This window comes from Caretta caretta, chromosome 3 (assembly GCF_965140235.1).
Source record: "Caretta caretta isolate rCarCar2 chromosome 3, rCarCar1.hap1, whole genome shotgun sequence".
NCBI classification, from domain to species: Eukaryota; Metazoa; Chordata; order Testudines; family Cheloniidae; genus Caretta; species Caretta caretta.
In genome coordinates, this window is record NC_134208.1 from 6,868,641 (window position 1) to 6,887,964 (window position 19,324).

The 19,324-nt window shown below is 51.2% G+C and overlaps 1 protein-coding gene across 1 annotated transcript in view; it reads left to right on the forward strand.

Moving 5' to 3' along the window:
• Nucleotides 1-442: 442 nt before the first annotated feature.
• ADCY3 (adenylate cyclase 3) overlaps nt 443-19,324 on the forward strand; it is a 103,094-nt gene continuing 84,212 nt past the window's right edge. Inside the window, exon 1 of the mRNA XM_048845844.2 lies at nt 443-2,955. Coding sequence (XP_048701801.1) covers nt 2,281-2,955 — 675 coding nt within the window. The 5' untranslated portion in view covers nt 443-2,280. The remainder of the gene's footprint in view (nt 2,956-19,324) is intronic.

Consider the following 19,324-nt stretch of genomic DNA (forward strand, 5'->3'; position numbering starts at 1 on the left):
GGCCCCGCTCAGCCGCGGGGCGCTGTCTGAAGCCGCAGCGCTGGGCCCTCGGCCCCTGCTCGCTCGCTGCGGCCGCCGGGGCCGGTCCCGGTCCCCGTCCCGGTCCCGGTCCCCGTCCCGGGCGCTCGCTGCGGCTGCCCCGCACGCGGGGCCGGGGGACGCCGCCGCCGCCGCCGCCGCGCCAGGCTCCCCGAGCCCCGCGGGGAAAGGGGGCTGCTGCGAAGGAGCGGGGCGTGCAGCCGCCCAAACGTCTCCCTCCCCCGGCCCCGGGGGTCCCCTGCCCGGCTGAGACGGAACGGCAGCCGCCCCCTCGTCCCTCCGGCAGCAGCTTCTCCGCCCCCCAGTCCTGCAGCAGCGAGCCCGGCCCGCCAGCTGGGCGGAGCGAGCTTCCTGCGTTGATTGCTCGCCCTCTGCCCCCGGGGGAAGGGGCTTCTCCCCCCGCACACCTAGGGGGAATATCCCCGCCGCCCTCTTCCTTAGTGTCATGAGCAGCCCACCCCCAGCCTGCATAACGAAGTTGTGATCCGCTGAGCAGCCTGACTTTCCTTTCCAGCGCCACCACCTCTTCCCCCCCCCCCAGCGCCAGGCGTTTAACTCCAGGTTTTGTTTGCAAGGGAGAGTCCCCGGCAGAGCGCAGGAGCCGAGCCCCGGGGTGGGTGGGTGCGTGCAGGCTGCACACGTGTGTTCCCGAGCCATGCACTTGTTTGATTTTATTTTCTCTTCAATAATTTTAAGCTACGCCCATTCCCTCTCCTCCTCCATCATTTTTCTGCTGGGTGTCTGTGCTTGACAGATTCCCACCCACCCACCTCTGCGCACACGCTCCGCTCCGACAAGACACCCAGTTGGGTGCCAAGGGGAAGAAGGGAATTCACCAAAAAAGCAGAGAAGAGAGAGAGAGAGAGACGGAAAAACACACAGACACGGCATCTGCCTCCCAAGACACCAGCTGCTGGGCAAGGAGGAGGAGGATGCAAGGAGAGGGACGCTGAAGATGGATGAGCGGAGAATCCAGAGGCAGAGTATGGACTCCGAATGGGGTTTTCGGCTGAGAGGGGCGCTCGGCTCTTAAAGAGACGTCTGTTTAGTTTGGACTCTGCCACCCATCCGTCTTCTCCTCCAGGCAGGACGTGGGCTCGCCCAAGAGCAAACAGAAGCCAGAGCAACCTGGTGACTGGCAGGGAATGCTAGCAGCGTCGTGGGGCTTCCAGGATCTGCCCACGCCGTCACTCTCCCAGGGTAGGAGACCACCATTTCCCACAGCCCTGCTTTAATTTCAACAAGGCCCAAACCAAAGAAGCCGAGAGGCTCTTCCCCACATCCCCTCCTGTCAGCACTGAGATGGTGAGGGGGGAGAGCTGGCCTTCTCCAGAACAAGGCCAGGGAACGGGCTGCCTGGATTGATGGGGGAGCTGAAAGCAACAGTTGGGAGCCTTCAGGGTTGACAGATCAGTGCCTCTTCTGCTGACTGTCCTCCCCACCCCTCACCCCTTTTTTTTTCTTGTTGGCAACTCCGGATACAAACAAAATCTTCCTCCCTTCCTGTTAACAGCTGGATGAGAATCAAAGACCTGCAGGGTGCATGGAATGGCCGGCCAATGCTGTTTATGCCTTTGCCCCCACATGGAGGGGGGAGCAGGTGCGATTTGGGGACCTGAGACCCTAGTGCACTGAGGAATATCATCCTGGCATTCAATTTGCAAATGGTTGCTGGGGACGAACGGTCCCGAGAAGACCAAAGGGGGAAAAATTGGGGAGGGGAAGGGGGAGAGAGACCCCAGATTCTGGCTTCTCTACTAAGGAGGCAGTGAGACATTTGTCTTTTTTTGGATTCTGTTTTGATTGCAGCCCCCGAGAGCACGGGGACTGGGGAGCGACTGGAGGAAGCTGGGTAGTTGGAGTTGCTAGTTGCAGCTCATGATTCTGTTTGTTTGGAGCCCAGCCAATTGGTTTTTAAATTGAATTTTATTTTTGGTGACATTTGAAAGGGGTGTGAGTGGGAAGGGTCGAGGTGTTACAGAGCAGCCAGTTGAAGGCTTCAGTGCAGGGGGAGGCAGCTGGCACGCTTCCCCATTTGGAGCCTGGGTTTCTGACTGGAACGTCTGGGTTGGGGAGGACGTGGGTCTGAGGGGGAGAACTGAGATGCCATTGCTGATGCCTCCTTGCCCTTGCCTGTTGCTTGCCCTGAGGTAAATGGGAGCTGGAGCTCCTTTGGCGTAACCGTCGGCTGCAGACGGTGCCAGTTCTCCAAGGGTTGGCTGGGAAAAGAGGGCAGGCAGAATGCCCGGGAACAGGGCCTTCTCTGAGCCGGAGTACTCGGCCGAGTACTCGGCTGACTACTCGGTCAGTCTACCCTCCGACCCTGAACGTGGGGTGGGCCGGACCCATGAGGTGACAGTGAGGAACTCAGGCTCATGCCTCTGCCTGCCGCGCTTCATGCGGCTCACCTTCGCTCCCGAGTCCCTGGAGAACCTCTACCAGACTTACTTCCGCCGGCAGCGCCATGAGACCCTCTTGGTGCTGGTGGTCTTCGCTGCCCTCTTCGACTGCTATGTCATCGTCATGTGCGCTGTGGTCTACACCACCGACAAGCTGGCCACCATCCTGGTGGCCTCAGTGGGCCTGGCCGCCCATATCTTGCTCTTCATCCTATGCAAGTACGGGCTCCTGCCGGACCGCATCTCCCGCAAGTTCATGCCCTATGTCCTCTGGATTCTCATCGCTGCCCAGATATTCTGCTACCTGGGCCTCAACTTTTCCCACTTCCACGAGGCCAGTGACACAGTGGGCTGGCAGGCCTTCTTCGTCTTCTCCTTCTTCATCACCTTGCCCCTGCGCCTCATGCCCATCGTGCTCATCACGGCCGTCTCCTGCGGCATCCACACCCTGGTGCTGGGGGTCACCATTGCCCAGCAGCAGCAGGGCGCCATCAACGGAGAGGCCTTGCTACGGCAGGTAAGGGGAGCCAGGATCCTGAGGCAGAGGTAGGCCAGCGGGAAGGGGCCTACTAAGGGCAGGAGGTTGGAGGGCCTATAATGTGGGGGAGTCAGTAGGGCCAGGGAGATGTTTCATGTGTAACTGACCTTCAGGGATGGGTACAGGGAAGTGAAGGCCCCTGTCACACATTTTGCAGGCTCCTGGGGTGAGGTAGTGAGGCAGCCTGTGCTTATGTTGAAGTGGGCCATGACTGGAAGCTTGGTCCAGAAGAGCATGTACCACCAATCGTGTCGCCAGCAATACTGGTCAGACCTTGGGTCCGTCTTCCCCACATTAGGGACATTGAAACACCATGGCCCTTACCTTACATGCACTCCAAGCCCTGTGCACCTGGGTCTGGGATAAGGGGACAACGTTTCTGTCTTTGGGGCTGTCTAGTTGCCCAGAGAGCAATGGTTCTCGAGCTGTGGGTGGCCATCTCCCCAAGAGGGGCTCCCCACCAGTTATTCAGAGGATCAGAAACCACCTCCTGTTCTCAGCTCCTGCCAAAGCTAAAATAGCCACTGGCAACGGTAGCCAGGGCCATTGTATACATCATCACACAATTCCCCCAGCACCACCTGGCTGCCCACTGTGCCCTGTATATTAAACTCTAGGCACCTGCCCATCATGGCGATGGGCATTTTAACGATGTCATCGGGGAGAGAGTGAATAGTCTGGGGTGCCAATGTCCGTTTGTGTATATGGATAGTATTTATCATCCAAAGATCTCAAAGTGTGTCACAAACTGGGGAGGTATCATTCTCTCTGTTCTACGCCTGGGAAAACAGAGGCCAGGGCAAGGAAGTGACTTGCCCAAGGTCGCACTGTATGTCGGTGGCCGAGTTGGGGGCAGAACCCTCACTCCCAGTCTGGTGCCTTCTTTGCAGGTTTACTACTTATGGTGGCCATACAGACATGCCAGGAGAATCCCAGCTCCTTTGCTGTTTTGGCCTCCCAAATGGCTGCCTGGGGTATTAAACCAGCTTAGAGAAAATATAAACACAGATGCCCTAGAATTATTGTATGCGGGGATGGAGTTTGCACACTGAGGTGGGGCAGCCGCTGTGCCAGACCGCTGTGAGAGGACATGCCCATCTTCTAATCTATCACAAGGATGGAGCTTCCACCAGCAATGTGGGCCACCACTATTCCAGTGGCCAAATGCTGGTGCCATTGGATCCACTGGGAGTTGTACTGTTTTAGATCAATGGGAGCGGGCTGTGACCCCAACCTGTTTCTCCAAAGGAGACCCTCCTGTAAGCAATCTGTTCTAGTGTGATTTTTTTTTTTTTTTGTAATGCTCCAACCCAGGCTGGTCTCTGGCTCGTGGATGAGCCAATTCCTACTAACGATGTTTGCAACGGGACCAGCGGTGACGTCCATTCCACTGCCCGCTTAGTGCTCTCTGTTGGGCATTCTGCAGAGGAGTGAGGCTGCTGCTTTCACCGCTATTCGAAAAGACCTTTATTTGCAAAACCCATTGGTGGTTTCAGGTGCCCAACCTGTGACCCCGTAGAGGGGTCTGATTGTCAGAAATGTTGCGCGCCCCCCATGTGAAAGTCAGGCTCCTTTTAGGCCCCCAAATTCACTAGACATTGTTGAAAATTTAGGCCAAAGGCTGTGTGACGAGAGTGCCCTACTTCTATATATGGGTCAATAGGTAGTTACAAGCTGAGGTGCCAGGAGATGGTGCTCCAGAGCATGTAGCTCTGGGCTTTGTAGGCCTAGTGAAACTTGCTGTTACTGTGCACTGCAAATGGCTTCCCTTGTGTAGTGCTTTGCATTGGCTCTTAGCAGACCATGAGCTTTTAGGGGCTGCTATAAGAGTACAGATTGCTGTGGGCTAGATCCAGCTCTCATTGGCTTTACCAGGATCAGGCTCCCGGTGCAACAGTACTAATTGGGATGGGCTGGTGTGGGAGTCAAGGGCTATATTTTTCCCTTTGGTAGTGCCATGAGGCGCTCATCCCTCTTTACAGCGGTGGGGAAGAATCATTACCACTGTTTTCCAGGTGGGAAAACAGCAGCTGCATGACTTGCCCAAGGCCAGGCAGCGAGTCAGTGACAGAGGAAAGAATAGAACCCCATGCCTGCCAGCTGTGTACCCTACCTGCTTTGCCTCTGCACCGATACACAATTCAAAGCATGGCAACGGCCTGTGATCTCACGCCAGGCATAGCCACCGCCCCGTGACTTTTCCATTGGGACGAATTCAGTCAAGTCTGACTTTTGCAGACAGCCTGTATCTATATTTCTATTGTTTCTTTAGTCACCACCTAGTCATGTCCATGCGTTTCATGTCTGTGACGCTTTCCTCCTCGGCCCTTGGTCCTTTTCCAGATGGGCTTCGTCTGGTCTTGAATGGTCTCAGCTGTTTGCAAGGGGGCATTTGGTTGTGAGTTGCACTCAGTGGGCTGTCTTCTCTTGTTGCAGGTTTTCCACAGACGTTTTAGTGCAGGGGTTTTCAAACTGGGGGTCGGGACCCCTCAGAGGGTCAAGAGGTTATTCCTTGGGGGGGTCGCAAGCTGTCAGCCTCCACCCTCAACCCCGTTTTGCTTCCAGCATTTATAATGGCATTAAATATGTTTAAAAGTGTTTTTAATTTATATCGGGAGTGGGGGGGGGGTCGCGCACATGCTTGCTATGTGAAAGGGGTCACCAGTACAAAAGTTTGAGAACCACTGTTTTAGTGCATCTGGACCTTGGTGTGTGTGTGTGAGTGAGTGAGAGAGATCAAGGGGTGGGACTGCAGTTTTGGAAGCAGAGCAGAGGCAGGGTGTGAAAAAGCGTGAGCGTGTCTGAGGGTGTTGCCACAGTTTTAAAAAACCTCGGTACAAGACTGTTCCCTGTTTAACAGTTCAGCCCAGCCATTCTTTAGTGGTCTGACAATCTAGGCAAGAGCTGCCAAGAGGTCGATACAATACAGTACATCAAGCATTTGCCCAGGGAAGAGTTGCACAGAACTAGTGGGCTAAAGACTATTAGATGCCTGTAAATATCGGGACAAATTCATCCCTGCCGTAACATCAGTGTAATCGATGGGGTTTTTACATCAGGAAGTGAATTTGGCCCAAGACATTTTAGACGCAATGCCAGGCAATTGAAACAATAGCATTCACCATTCTCTTACTGCCTTGGACCTGCTTATTGGGGCAGCCTTTATATTAAACCCCCAACATCCCTCTAAAGGATAGGTATGGGCAGATCCCATCTCACGAACAGAAATCTGCCCTGGGCAAGTATAAATTGACCGATGCACTAGACCATATAGCTCTTTCCTGCCTCAGTGTCAATAACTTTATCAGCATGACGACAAATGATGCATTGAGTTTTTACAGTATATCCAGTGTCTGTGTCTAGGTTTGGCTTTCACAACGGGCATGAGTAGGCCTGAACTTGGGGAACTGGACTGAGCCAAATAGCTCAGTGTTTGTATGGGATACCATTTATGCCGCCAAAATAATAAATCAGGCCTTCTGGTGTGTGCTTCAGACCCACAAATGTCTCCTGGAGGCAATTTAAAAAAAAAAAAAAAAAAGCTGTTGAAAATATATAGACTCATTGTTAGCACATAGAGATCCTGGCTATAAATTCAAGCCCTGGACATACACAGTAAGGGACGGTCTTCGCCCCTGAAAGCTTACAGTCTTAACAGACAAAATAGATTATTATCCCCAACTAGAGAATTGAAGCGCACTGAAATTAAGTGACTTACCCAGGGCACACATGAATCCATGGTAGAGCTGGGGACCCAGATCTCAAGAGCAATCCACTGCCTTCATCACAAGACCTTCTCCCCACAACTACAGTACCAATCCTGGAACCTTCCCACACCTCTAATGTGCCCGTTTTGTATCACTGGCCATTTCAGATTTGGTACTAGCTACCACATATTAGGAGACTGTTTCTGCAATACTTTTCTTTCTTCCCAAGTCACATACCATTTCCCTTCCTTGCCTCTTATCAGGAACCATCTGCATCTTTCCAAGAGCTTCTTTGCAAAGCAGAAAGTGTCTTTCATAGTCAGTTTTTGTCCCACATATGAGCTACTAATTCTTTCCTCCTCAGCTTTCCTGTGGGCCCTTTGTGGCCTGGCTTTTATTTCCAGTTTGTACCCATGGATTCCGTGTAGGGGAAGAATCTGACTGTGTTTTGCACATTCAGCTGTAGTAAGATATCTGTGCACTGGATTTTTGAAAGGTTCTGTAGTAATCCAGCTTGTTGTGAGGTTTTTTGCTCTGTTTTGTCCAGTAGGCAGTATGTTACCTTTGTCAAGGTTAGTGGAGCCTCTTGGGCACCACTTATCTTTGAGTAGGGTTGTTTACATCCTGGCTGTGGATGTGCTAATGATTAGGGACCCACCAAATTTACGGTTCATTTTGGTCAATTTCACGGTCATAGGATTTTAAAAAGAATAAATGTCATGATTTCAGCTATTTAAATCTGAAATTTCAGTGTTGTAATTGTAGGGATCCTGACCCAAAAAGGAGTTGTAGGGGGTCACAAGGTTGTTTAAAGGGGGGATGTGGTATTGCCACCCTTCCTTCTGCGCTGCTGCCTTCAGAGCTGGGCCCTCAGTCAGCAGCCGCCACTCTCCGGCCTCCCAGCTCTCAATGCAGCAGCGCAAAAGTAAGGGTGGCATGGTAAGGTATTACCACCCTTTCTTCTGAGCTGCTGGCAGGGGCGCTGCCTTCAGAGCTGGGTACCCGGCCAACAGCCACTGCTCTCTGGCCGCCTAACTCTGAAGGCAGTGCAGACGTATGGGTGGCAATACTGTGATTTCTCCCCCCCCCCCAACTCCCTTTTGAATCAGGACCCCCAATCTGAGAAACGCTCGTCTCCCCCGTGAAACCTGTATAGTACAGGGTAAAGGCACATAAAAGACCAGATTTCATGGGGGGAGACCAGATTTCATGGTCCACGATGCATTTTTCATAGCTGTGAATTTGGTAGGGCCCTACTAATGATGTTGAGATCGGAGTGTGTCTTTAGCACGGCTCTGTCTCGGGTTCCGCAGTGCTATGATAGGTGGAATGCTCCACTGCTCTCTCTGTTTCTCTCTTTTGCACGTGTGTCTGTGTGTGCTGCAGACCCAGTGATCAGAGCGCACGGGACCTCCAAACCGCAGGATCATCCAGCAGTGGTCAGGGCATCGCAGCACTCATGATGTGGAGTCCTGAAGAGAATTCAGGACAGTGGTCTCCAAATGGGCATGGCTGTCCTGTGAAAAGTGGCTGGCCCAGCATAGTCACCTTAGCCTCTAATGGAGGGCTCGAGGCCTGTTAAAGAGGTGTGACGTGTGGGTGAAGACAGGCTACCCACTCCATATGTTTCCAGCCTCTTTGAAGAAGTGGCCAAATCCCTGAGGTTTAAGGTTTTGTCATTCCCTGGGGCTTTGCCCTTGATTACCAGTAGTGACCAGCAGCTCTGTCATGAAGACCCCTAGTGCAGATAGCCAAAGTTTCTATTTGCACTGGTATAAACTCATCCCTGGGTGCAGGGCACCACTGTAGAACCGGCTAATAGTGGCTAACTCTGCCTGTACTAAGCCGTACTGTGGAGTGGAATTGGAGCAAATCCCCAGGCCTGAGAGTTCACGATGGGCCTCCCCTTGTAATACATTGCTGTGAATCCCAGGTAAAGAGATGATCTGGTCCGTGTCATCCACTGAAACCAAACCCTCCACCCCAGCACCAGCCTTTCAGTGCTCTGTGTTAATTGTTTCTGTCGTACAGGGCATACAGGGCCAGGAAAACCTTGGCAACTCGGCATGCCTGAGTCTCTGCACTCTGGAAAAGAGGAACATTATGTCCAGAAATAAACATATGCGTTATTATTAAAGACATTTATATGGTTCCTGGAGGGTTTTGCTATTAATAGGGTGTTGCTGGGGCAGTTCTAATCCGGGCTGGAAGGCTATAACAAGCAAAGCCAAGAAGTTCTGCTCCTGATCAAGCTGACAAAGAGGCCGGTGAATGATGCACCGCAGCAGGGGGTCAGAGTTCAGGTTCCAGTAAGAAATCAGGAAGGATGGATGGCCCAGTGGTGAGGGCACTAGCTGGAGACCAGGTTTCAATTTCCTGCTCTGCCACAGACTCCCTGGGTGACTTTGGGCAAACCACTCTGTGGTTCTGTGCCTCAGTTTCCCAGGTGTTCTATAGGCATAATAGCTCTGCCCTGCCTCACAGGGGTGGTGTGAGGATAAATAGATCCTGCAGTTGTGAGAACCAGCTACTTCCGGGAGGTAGGAGAAAGTCAAATGTTCTCCAAATCTCTGCAGTCCACGTCGTCATAGGATCCAGTCTCTGGTAGGTTGGGCTGTTATATGGGAAGCATGGCTGCATTCATGCTATCTTGGTGCTTGCAGCCCCAAAAGTAGCCTGGAAGTCCTGGGGAATGGAACAGAATGGAGGAGAAAAAAGAGAAAGAGAGTCAAACCTCACAAAAGCTTTGAGTTCACGGAGAGTTTTGGATGAGGCAGTTTCACCATAGGGGGTGGGTGGTAGAGGCTTTTATATAATTTAGATAGCTTGGTCCCTGTCTGATGCAAAGTCCCTGGAATATAAACAGTGAGACCCACAGGGCTCTCTTGTCTTTGTGCCTTCTTCCATACCACACTAGAGGTTTGGAACTGTCTGCCTCCTCTGAGTGTGTACGTGTGTGCTGTCATCCTCTCGGGGCAGGCCCAGAGACTAGCTCATGCATGGAGGGTGGGACCTGTAGATTGTGTTCCCCAGTGGTCAGATTGGAAGGAGGGGGAAAAGGGGCAATACACTAGTCAGACTCTATTCACAATCCTAGAATAGCTGGATGTTTTTGCTAAAATTATCAGCAGCAATACAGTCAGCCTCACCTCAGTCCCTGGAAAAATCATGGAGCAGGTCCTCAAAGAATCAATCCTGAAGCACTTGCATGAGAGGAAAGTGATCAGGAACAGCCAGCATGGATTCACCAAGGGAAGGTCATGCCTGACTAATCTAATCGCCTTTTATGATGAGATTACTGGTTCTGTGGATGAAGGGAAAGCAGTGGATGTATTGTTTCTTGACTTTAGCAAAGCTTTTGACACGGTCTCCCACAGTATTCTTGTCAGCAAGTTAAGGAAGTATGGGCTGGATGAATGCACTATAAGGTGGGTAGAAAGCTGGCTAGATTGTCAGGCTCAACGGGTAGTGATCAATGGCTCCATGTCTAGTTGGCAGCCGGTATCAAGTGGAGTGCCCCAAGGGTCGGTCCTGGGGCCGGTTTTGTTCAATATCTTCATAAATGATCTGGAGGATGGTGTGGATTGCACTCTCAGCAAATTTGCGGATGATACTAAACTGGGAGGAGTGGTAGATACGCTGGAGGGGAGGGATAGGATACAGAAGGACCTAGACAAATTGGAGGATTGGGCCAAAAGAAATCTGATGAGGTTCAATAAGGATAAGTGCAGGGTCCTGCACTTAGGATGGAAGAATCCAATGCACCGCTACAGACTAGGGACCGAATGTCTAGGCAGCAGTTCTGCGGAAAAGGACCTAGGGGTGACAGTGGACGAGAAGCTGGATATGAGTCAGCAGTGTGCCCTTGTTGCCAAGAAGGCCAAAGGCATTTTGGGATGTATAAGTAGGGGCATAGCGAGCAGATCGAGGGACGTGATCGTTCCCCTCTATTCGACATTGGTGAGGCCTCATCTGGAGTACTGTGTCCAGTTTTGGGCCCCACACTTCAAGAAGGATGTGGATAAATTGGAGAGAGTCCAGCGAAGGGCAACAAAAATGATTAGGGGTCTAGAACACATGACTTATGAGGAGAGGCTGAGGGAGCTGGGATTGTTTAGCCTACAGAAGAGAAGAATGAGAGGGGATTTGATAGCTGCTTTCAACTACCTGAAAGGGGGTTCCAAAGAGGATGGCTCTAGACTGCTCTCAATGGTAGCAGATGACAGAACGAGGAGTAATGGTCTCAAGTTGCAGTGGGGGAGGTTTAGATTGGATATTAGGAAAAACTTTTTCACTAAGAGGGTGGTGAAACACTGGAATGCGTTACCTAGGGAGGTGGTAGAATCTCCTTCCTTAGAGGTTTTTAAGGTCAGGCTTGACAAAGCCCTGGCTGGGATGATTTAACTGGGAATTGGTCCTGCTTCGAGCAGGGGGTTGGACTAGATGACCTTCAGGGGTCCCTTCCAACCCTGATATTCTATGATTCTATGATTCTATGGTTAACAATGTTGACTTTGGAACAGTCACTATTAGGTTTCAGAGTCAACACCAACATTGCAATAAATGGGGGGAGGAGTTCACCCTTCTCAGACACATTGCTGCAAACTCTCAGGAAGTCAGTACTGCCTTGAGTCACACTTGCTGAGCCCCCAGAATTCCCAGGCCACTTAATGAGGTGCCTAAATATGGATTTTTGATGCCTTATTGTAAGTGACTAAGGTAGCAAATCTTGGCCTGGGTTTTTCTCCCTGCTGCCAATATGCAGCAACTCTTGCCAGCAGCTCCATGTCAGCTCTTAGGGCAGAGCCAGCCTGTTTGTTATATGTTCGTACAGCACCGAGGACAGGGGTCCCACTAAGTGCTGTGTTAATATAAATAATAAATACCTCCCTGGTGTCCTCGAATTCTATGACCTCATCCTTTCCAGCCGATCCAATTACCGCTTTTAAGATCTTCTCCCTTCTTGATTCTCTCTACTGGGTTCCCAGTTTCTTCTCCAATCACAAGTGTCTCCTAACTTTCAAAGCTCTCCATACATTTGCTCCTGCCTCCATCTCCCCCGGCTGCGCCCAATCTCCTCTCTTGGCTGCTTCTCTTGACAGATCCCATTTGAAGCTTCGTTTCGTCTTTCCTCCCATACCTGGGATGGCCTTCCAGGTGTAGACCAAGTTCCTTCCCTCTCCTCCAAATCCCACCTGTCCCAGAGAGCCTATTGACAATGACAAACACATTCCTCAGGTTTCAGAGTAACAGCCGTGTTAGTCTGTATTCGGAAAAAGAAAAGGAGTACTTGTGGCACCTTAGAGACTAACCAATTTATTTGAGCATGAGCTTTCGTGAGCTACAGCTCACTTCATTGGATGCATACCGTGGAAACTGCAGCAGACTTTATATACACACAGAGAATATGAAACAATACCTCCTCCCACCCCACTGTCCTGCTGGTAATAGCTTATCTAAAGTGATCATCAGGTTGGGCCATTTCCAGCACAAATCCAGGTTTTCTCACCCTCCACCCCCCCACACAAATTCACTCTCCTGCTGGTGATAGCCCATCCAACGTGACAACTCTTTACACAATGTGCATGATAATCAAGTTGGGCTATTTCCTGCACAAATCCAGGTTTTCTCACATCCCCCCCACCCCCATACACACACAAACTCACTCTCCTGCTGGTAATAGCTCATCCAAACTGACCACTCTCCAAGTTTAAATCCAAGTTAAACCAGAACATCTGGGAGGGGGGGTAGGAAAAAACAAGAGGAAATAGGCTACCTTGCATAATGACTTAGCCACTCCCAGTCTCTATTTAAGCCTAAAATAATAGTATCCAATTTGCAAATGAATTCCAATTCAGCAGTTTATGCCAACATTTTTATGGCTGATTTAGAACAACGCTTCCTCAGCTCTCGTCCCCTAAAGCCCCTACTCTACTTGCGCTATATTGATGGCATCTTCATCATCTGGACCCATGGAAAAGAAGCCCTTGAGGAATTCCACCATGATTTCAACAATTTCCATCCCACCACCAACCTCAGCCTGGTCCAGTCCACACAAGAGATCCACTTCCTGGACACTACCGTGCTAATAAACAATGGTCACATAAACACCACCCTATACCAGAAACCTACTGACCGCTATTCCTACCTGCATGCCTCCAGCTTTCACCCTGACCACACCACACGATCCATCGTCTACAGCCAAGCTCTGCGATACAACCGCATTTGCTCCAACCCCTCAGACAGAGACAAACACCTACAAGATCTCTGTCAAGCTTTCTTACAACTACAATACCCACCTGCGGAAGTGAAGAAACAGATTGATAGAGCCAGAAGAGTTCCCAGAAGTTACCTACTACAGGACAGGCCTAACAAAGAAAATAACAGAACGCCACTAGCCGTCACCTTCAGCCCCCAACTAAAACCCCTCCAACGCATTATTAAGGATCTACAACCTATCCTAAAGGATGACCCAACACTCTCACAAATCTTGGGAGACAGGCCAGTCTTTGCCTACAGACAGCCCCGCAACCTGAAGCAAATACTCACCAACAACCACATACCACACAACAGAACCACTAACCCAGGAACTTATCCTTGCAACAAAACCTGTTGCCAATTGTGCCCACATATCTATTCAGGGGACACCATCACAGGGCCTAATAACATCAGCCACACTATCAGAGGCTCGTTCACCTGCACATCCACCAATGTGATATATGCCATCATGTGCCAGCAATGCCCCTCTGCCATGTACATTGGTCAAACTGGACAGTCTCTACGTAAAAGAATAAATGGACACAAATCAGATGTCAAGAATTATAACATTCATAAACCAGTCGGAGAACACTTCAATCTCTCTGGTCACGCAATCACAGACATGAAGGTCGCTATCTTAAAACAAAAAAACTTCAAATCCAGACTCCAGCGAGAAACTGCTGAATTGGAATTCATTTGCAAATTGGATACTATTAATTTAGGCTTAAATAGAGACTGGGAGTGGCTAAGTCATTATGCAAGGTAGCCTATTTCCTCTTGTTTTTTCCTACCCCCCCCCCCCCAGATGTTCTGGTTTAACTTGGATTTAAACTTGGAGAGTGGTCAGTTTGGATGAGCTATTACCAGCAGGAGAGTGAGTTTGTGTGTGTATGGGGGTGGGGGGGATGTGAGAAAACCTGGATTTGTGCAGGAAATAGCCCAACTTGATTATCATGCACATTGTGTAAAGAGTTGTCACTTTGGATGGGCTATCACCAGCAGGAGAGTGAATTTGTGTGGGGGGGTGGAGGGTGAGAAAACCTGGATTTGTGCTGGAAATGGCCCAACCTGATGATCACTTTAGATAAGCTATTACCAGCAGGACAGTGGGGTGGGAGGAGGTATTGTTTCATATTCTCTGTGTATATATAAAGTCTGCTGCAGTTTCCACGGTATGCATCCGATGAAGTGAGCTGTAGCTCACGAAAGCTCATGCTCAAATAAATTGGTTAGTCTCTAAGGTGCCACAAGTACTCCTTTTCTTTTTGCAAACACATTCCTGTTGGCCATATCTACACTGCTACAGGGCTAGGGGAAGCGGGCTATAAAGCGGTTCAGGGGGGCAGTGTAGATGGGATGGTAATTATGTCCCAAGTCCAGTGACAGCCTTGGGTTGGCTCAGATCCCCTGGCCAGTACACAGGGGAACACAGGGTTGTGACTAACCAAGTCTGGGGGACAGACATTTTTGTCCCTGTTCCTCAGGTGGTGTAAATCAGCTCTTCTGAGGTCAGTTTACACCATCTGAGACTCTGGCCCATGGTGCCTAGAGGCTACAAGCGCCTTGGGGCAGGGACTCTCTGGGTGTCGTGCTAGGATGTGTCTCCTGTGCAGCGCGTTGTGATCTCCCAGCGCTATGGTGATGATCGAAGCAGGGAGGTTATTAACCCTGGTTTCTTTCTCCCCGCCTGCTCCCTCTCTCAGCTTGGGAATTGTTTGTGTTTTAGTCTCTCCTCCCATTCTCTTTAAAGCCGGCTCTCGCTAATTGTTTGTATTTAGCATTAAGTAAGTGAAGCCCTGGGCAGCCTCTGCAGGGAATTTCCTGCCTCCCGAGCCACAGGCAGTGCAACAGCACCTCTGGGGCTGAATTAAAGGTGTTAGCAGGGATGAAACTAATGGGGTCCTAAAACCCTTCCACTGCGGTTAGGCTTGGAGTGTAACCCACAAGCCCACGAAAGTTTATGCCCAAATAAATTTGTTAGTCTCGAAGGTGCCACGAGGACTCCTTGTTTTTTTGCTGATACAGACTAACACGGCTGCCCCTCTGAAACCTCTTTCTCCAGGCGCTTCTGTTTCTAGTGCTCGTACTGGTTCTGCTTGCCTCCTCGGTGTAGCTGTTCCCTAGCTCCCTCTGCTCCCTGCTTTCTGACAGGAGACTGTTGGCAGAAGGACATTGAATCTACCTACTAGTTTAGGGTTGCCTTGGGCATGGGGTTGCATCTCTGACCATTTTGGCTAGTAGCCATTGATGGACCTATCCTTTATCTCTTTCTTCACTGCATCCAGTTATACTTTTGGCCATCAACATCCCATGGCAATGAGTTCCACAGTTTAACTTGCCATTGTATGGAAAAAGTACTTCCCCTTGTTTGTATTAAACCTGAGGCCTATTTAAAATAAAAATACCTTTGCGTGTGCTGCTGCTGTTCTTTCTTACTCTCTCACCCTGCCTCCTTCCAGATGTTCTTAAAAAAACCTTATTGGGGTGCGGTGGGGGGTTAATGAAGAGCCACAGAGCCTTCTGTCTCCTAGTCCCAGGTGTGAGTCCAGCCCACCTGGACGCACACCTGGGAGTGAGTGACAGAAATGACCATTTGGTGGTCTGTGTCAGTGCCTAGTGGACAAGAACCAGATTCGAAGGAAGGACAGCCACTCGCTTTAAACTTGTTTGTTCTTCCGTTCCTCTTTGGCACGATCAAGAGGACAGAGGATTAGAAATGCCGCTCTTCTTACCCAGGAGGAAAACAGACCTAGGAGATCTCCTCTGGGATGCTGGCCGTAGAGCAGCCCCCTTCATTTGAGCCTGGGGGTTGTGTCTGATGAAACTTTCCATTCGTTAAATGGAGTGGGGATTTATTTATCTTCGAGGGTAGCAAAAATTCTGTGCTTTGGCTCAAACTTATTTTAACCCCTTAGTTCTGTCACAGGGAAAGGAGCGACTCGGTCCAAACCTGCTCCCCACACTTGTCAGGCTAGGCATACGCTGAGAAAGGCCTTCTCGAATGCAAGGGCTGCACTGGACGTTTTCCACACATGATCGTACGGGAGTCACCACTAAAGAGGAGTCTAAAGGCCAGATCCCCAGATGCTGATGTAAATCATTGTAGCTCCATTGTCATGAGACAAAGCACAGAAACCCAAGAGCGGAGGCATGGTTGGCATGGGGAAAGGAGACCCCGGGGAGGAGGAAATTCCATCTTGCTAAGGTAGCCTGAAAGGACTCCACCAGCCAAGCCCAGCCTGGGCCCCCCTCTCTGCAGTGGTTCGTTACTGGGCTGAGGATCTCTGGGTTCAGATGCTGAATAATAATAAGTGCACGTGAGAAGCTCCCTTGGAGAGGTGGATTTTGTGCAGCTCTGGTGCTTGCAGAACACTGTGGGAGCCTTCTGAGCAGACACAGCCTCCTCAGAACAGTTAGTTGTCATGACAACGTGGGGGAGTTGTTCAAAATAGCAAGTGGCCGGCGTTTGGATGGTTGTGCCCCCGCCACCCCCAGAACTTTCTCCCTCCGTCTCCTAGGAGTCTCTGTTGAGGGGGTTTCCCTTTCGTTGGGAATCCCCCATCCCCTCTGGCCAGCATGATTGCATTGCGCAGCCATTCCCGAGCGGTCCTGGTGGGAAAACCATCTCTGTGGACCTGTCAGCCTGAGCTGACACTTGTGTGGTGTCTTGCCGGCTCCAGGGCAGATGGCTCCCTCAGAAAGGAGAAGGGTGGGTTCTGTTCCCCTCTGACGGCCACCCCTCTGCAGCCCAGCTCTGGGAGTCAGCCTGCACCTCTTCCCTTCCCCTTATCGTCGCTGGGTCTGGACATCACTTAGCACAGCAAGGCCCCAGTCCTGGTTGGAGTTTCCGAGGGTACATCTATGCCGCACTGTAAACCTGGGTCTGTGGGAGCCATACTTGTGGACTCGGTGTTTCCAGGCCTGGGCTTGAGTGTCCACACTACACTGTAAAACCTGGGTTTACAGTGGCTGGACCCAGGGCTCACAGCCGTGCTGGTGCATCCATTCTGCACTACACCGACGTTCTAACTTGGTGTGAGCACACTTGGTGTGAGCATTCTGCGTCCACACTGCCAAACGACAGGGTTTGGACCTGAGTCACAGCAGGAGTTGGGCTCAGACCCAGGGGGACCTGGGTCCTGAGTGTTTGCTGCCGAGTCACACTGATTTGTGTATGGACAGTAGGGAGGTTTGGGCTCAGACCTGAGTCAGAGCCAGGGTTTACAATGCAGTCTGGATTCACCCAGAGTGCTGTCAGAGCAGTAATGCGCTAATAGCATCTGGATTGGAAATGCCATGTGGACAGGGCTTGGCGTTTGGGACTGTGATGGGGCGTGTACCCGTGCTGCAGAGAGGATGATCAGGGTGCTGCTAGTCTGGGACTTGGGAGAGCCAGGGTCAATTCCCTGCTCTGCCAAGTGCTTCTTGCGACCCTGGGCAAGACACTTGGCCCTCCTGTGCCTTATTCCCCAGGTGGAGCATGGAAGTAATGGCCCTGCCTCACCTTGCAAGGGGGCGGTGAGGATAAATACACTAAGATTGGGGGGTGCTCAGATGCTGCAGAGAGTGAGACCCTGGCCTGCTCAGTATGCTCACACCTCGCTCCAGTGCCAGGAATCATAGATAGCATCTTGCGGCCGGTAGCTAAAGATCTCCCATAGCTCAGGCAGTGCCTGGGGGCTTACTTTTGGTGCTGAAGATCATGGGTTCCATCCTTGCTGGTGTCTTGTTTGTATGTGGCCACGGTGTGTTAGCCTGCACCCAGCTGGTGTTAAATCCTGTCCCCCAGGGGAGAGCAGAGATCGGGAAGGCTGTGCATTAGCTGCCAGGCTGGAAGGAAAGGGTCTTGGCCTGTGTCTTGGTAAGAGGCATTTGTACTAAGTGGGGTGGGGGAGGGCTGGGTGTTTCTGACACTGTGCTTTCCTCTCCTGCCCTGGGAAGATCTGGGAGCAGTTCCCTGATGCCATGGGGATCATGAGCACTCCTGGGTTTGCCAAGGAGCAGCCATTTGTTCTTCTCCCCTGGCAGAAGTGGGGAATGAGAAGAGGAGTTAGACTTTGTCTCTGGGCACCAGCTAAGGATGGAACTGGCCTGCCTGTCCAGAGGGGAAGCCTGAGAAACTGCCCCAAGCCTGGAGGAGAAGGGGCATTGCTTGCTTTAAACACCCTGTTTTCTCCACCCCGACCTCTCTTCATGTTAGCAGCCCCTTATTGCCTGGGGGACTGGCAGGAGCCCTTGCTCCTGAGAGTCTTGGGTTTTGTGACCTGGTCCTTTCCGTCTCCAGCCTGGAAGGGACTCTTGGTGTTTCCTCTTCCAGAAGGGAGAGAGACCAGCTGTGCGGGGTGGGGGGAGAAAGCCAGCACTGGAGAGACTGCTACGGGCAAAGTATGGTGGAATCGGGGAAGGGAGCTTGCGTAAAATCTGCTGTCATAGAATCATAGAATATCAGGGTTGGAAGGGACCTCAGGAGGTCATCTAGTCCAACCCCCTGCTCAAAGCAGGACCAATCCCCAATTAAATCATCCCAGCCAGGGCTTTGTCAAGCCTGACCTTAAAAACTTCTAAGGAAGGAGATTCTACCACCTCCTTAAGTAATGCATTCCAGTGTTTCACCACCCTCCTAGTGAAAAAGTTTTTCCTAATATCCCACCTAAACCTCCCCCACTGCAACTTGAGACCATTACTCCTTGTCCTGTCCTCTTCTACCACTGAGAATAGTCTAGAACCATCCCCTTGTCCTGACTAATTGGCCCCTTGTGCTTGAATCTCTGGGGCTGCCTAGTAAAGCTAAAGACACCTACGAATACTCAGCATTTTTACAGGACTTAATGAACACCAACTCCTTAATCCTCACAGTGCCCCTGGAAAGGAGACAAGTAACTTATCCCCTGGTATGGGTGGGGAAACTGAGGCATGGAGAGGTCAAGTGACTTGGCCAAGGTCCTGGGAAGCCCATGGCAGAGCTGGGGTAAGGACTTGGGTGCTCATAGCCCTGTGCTCAGACCACTAGTGGCCTGACTGTACAACTCCATGTTCTGATTGGCTGCCTGGATGCTGTCGCAACTGCGCACCAGCTCCCATGGGTGAAGAGCTGAGACCTAATCACCACCACACACACGGTTTCCCTGTGCCCCAGGGACCACAGCACACACAATATCCCTACGCCCAGAGGGACAAGGTAATGGACAAAGATTAGGGCAGGCTACAAAGTGAAAGGGGTAGAGGGTCAGCTTTTCGGGGTGGGGGGGGAGCTGAAGGAGAAGGTCGTTTTTAAATGTCTCCTTCCTCTTAATGGGTCAGGCTGCCTAGTCTGCAGAAGTTGGTGGCTCTTTGCACCACCTTTGACTCTACGTTAGACAGGAACCGCTCCGTATTCCCAGGTT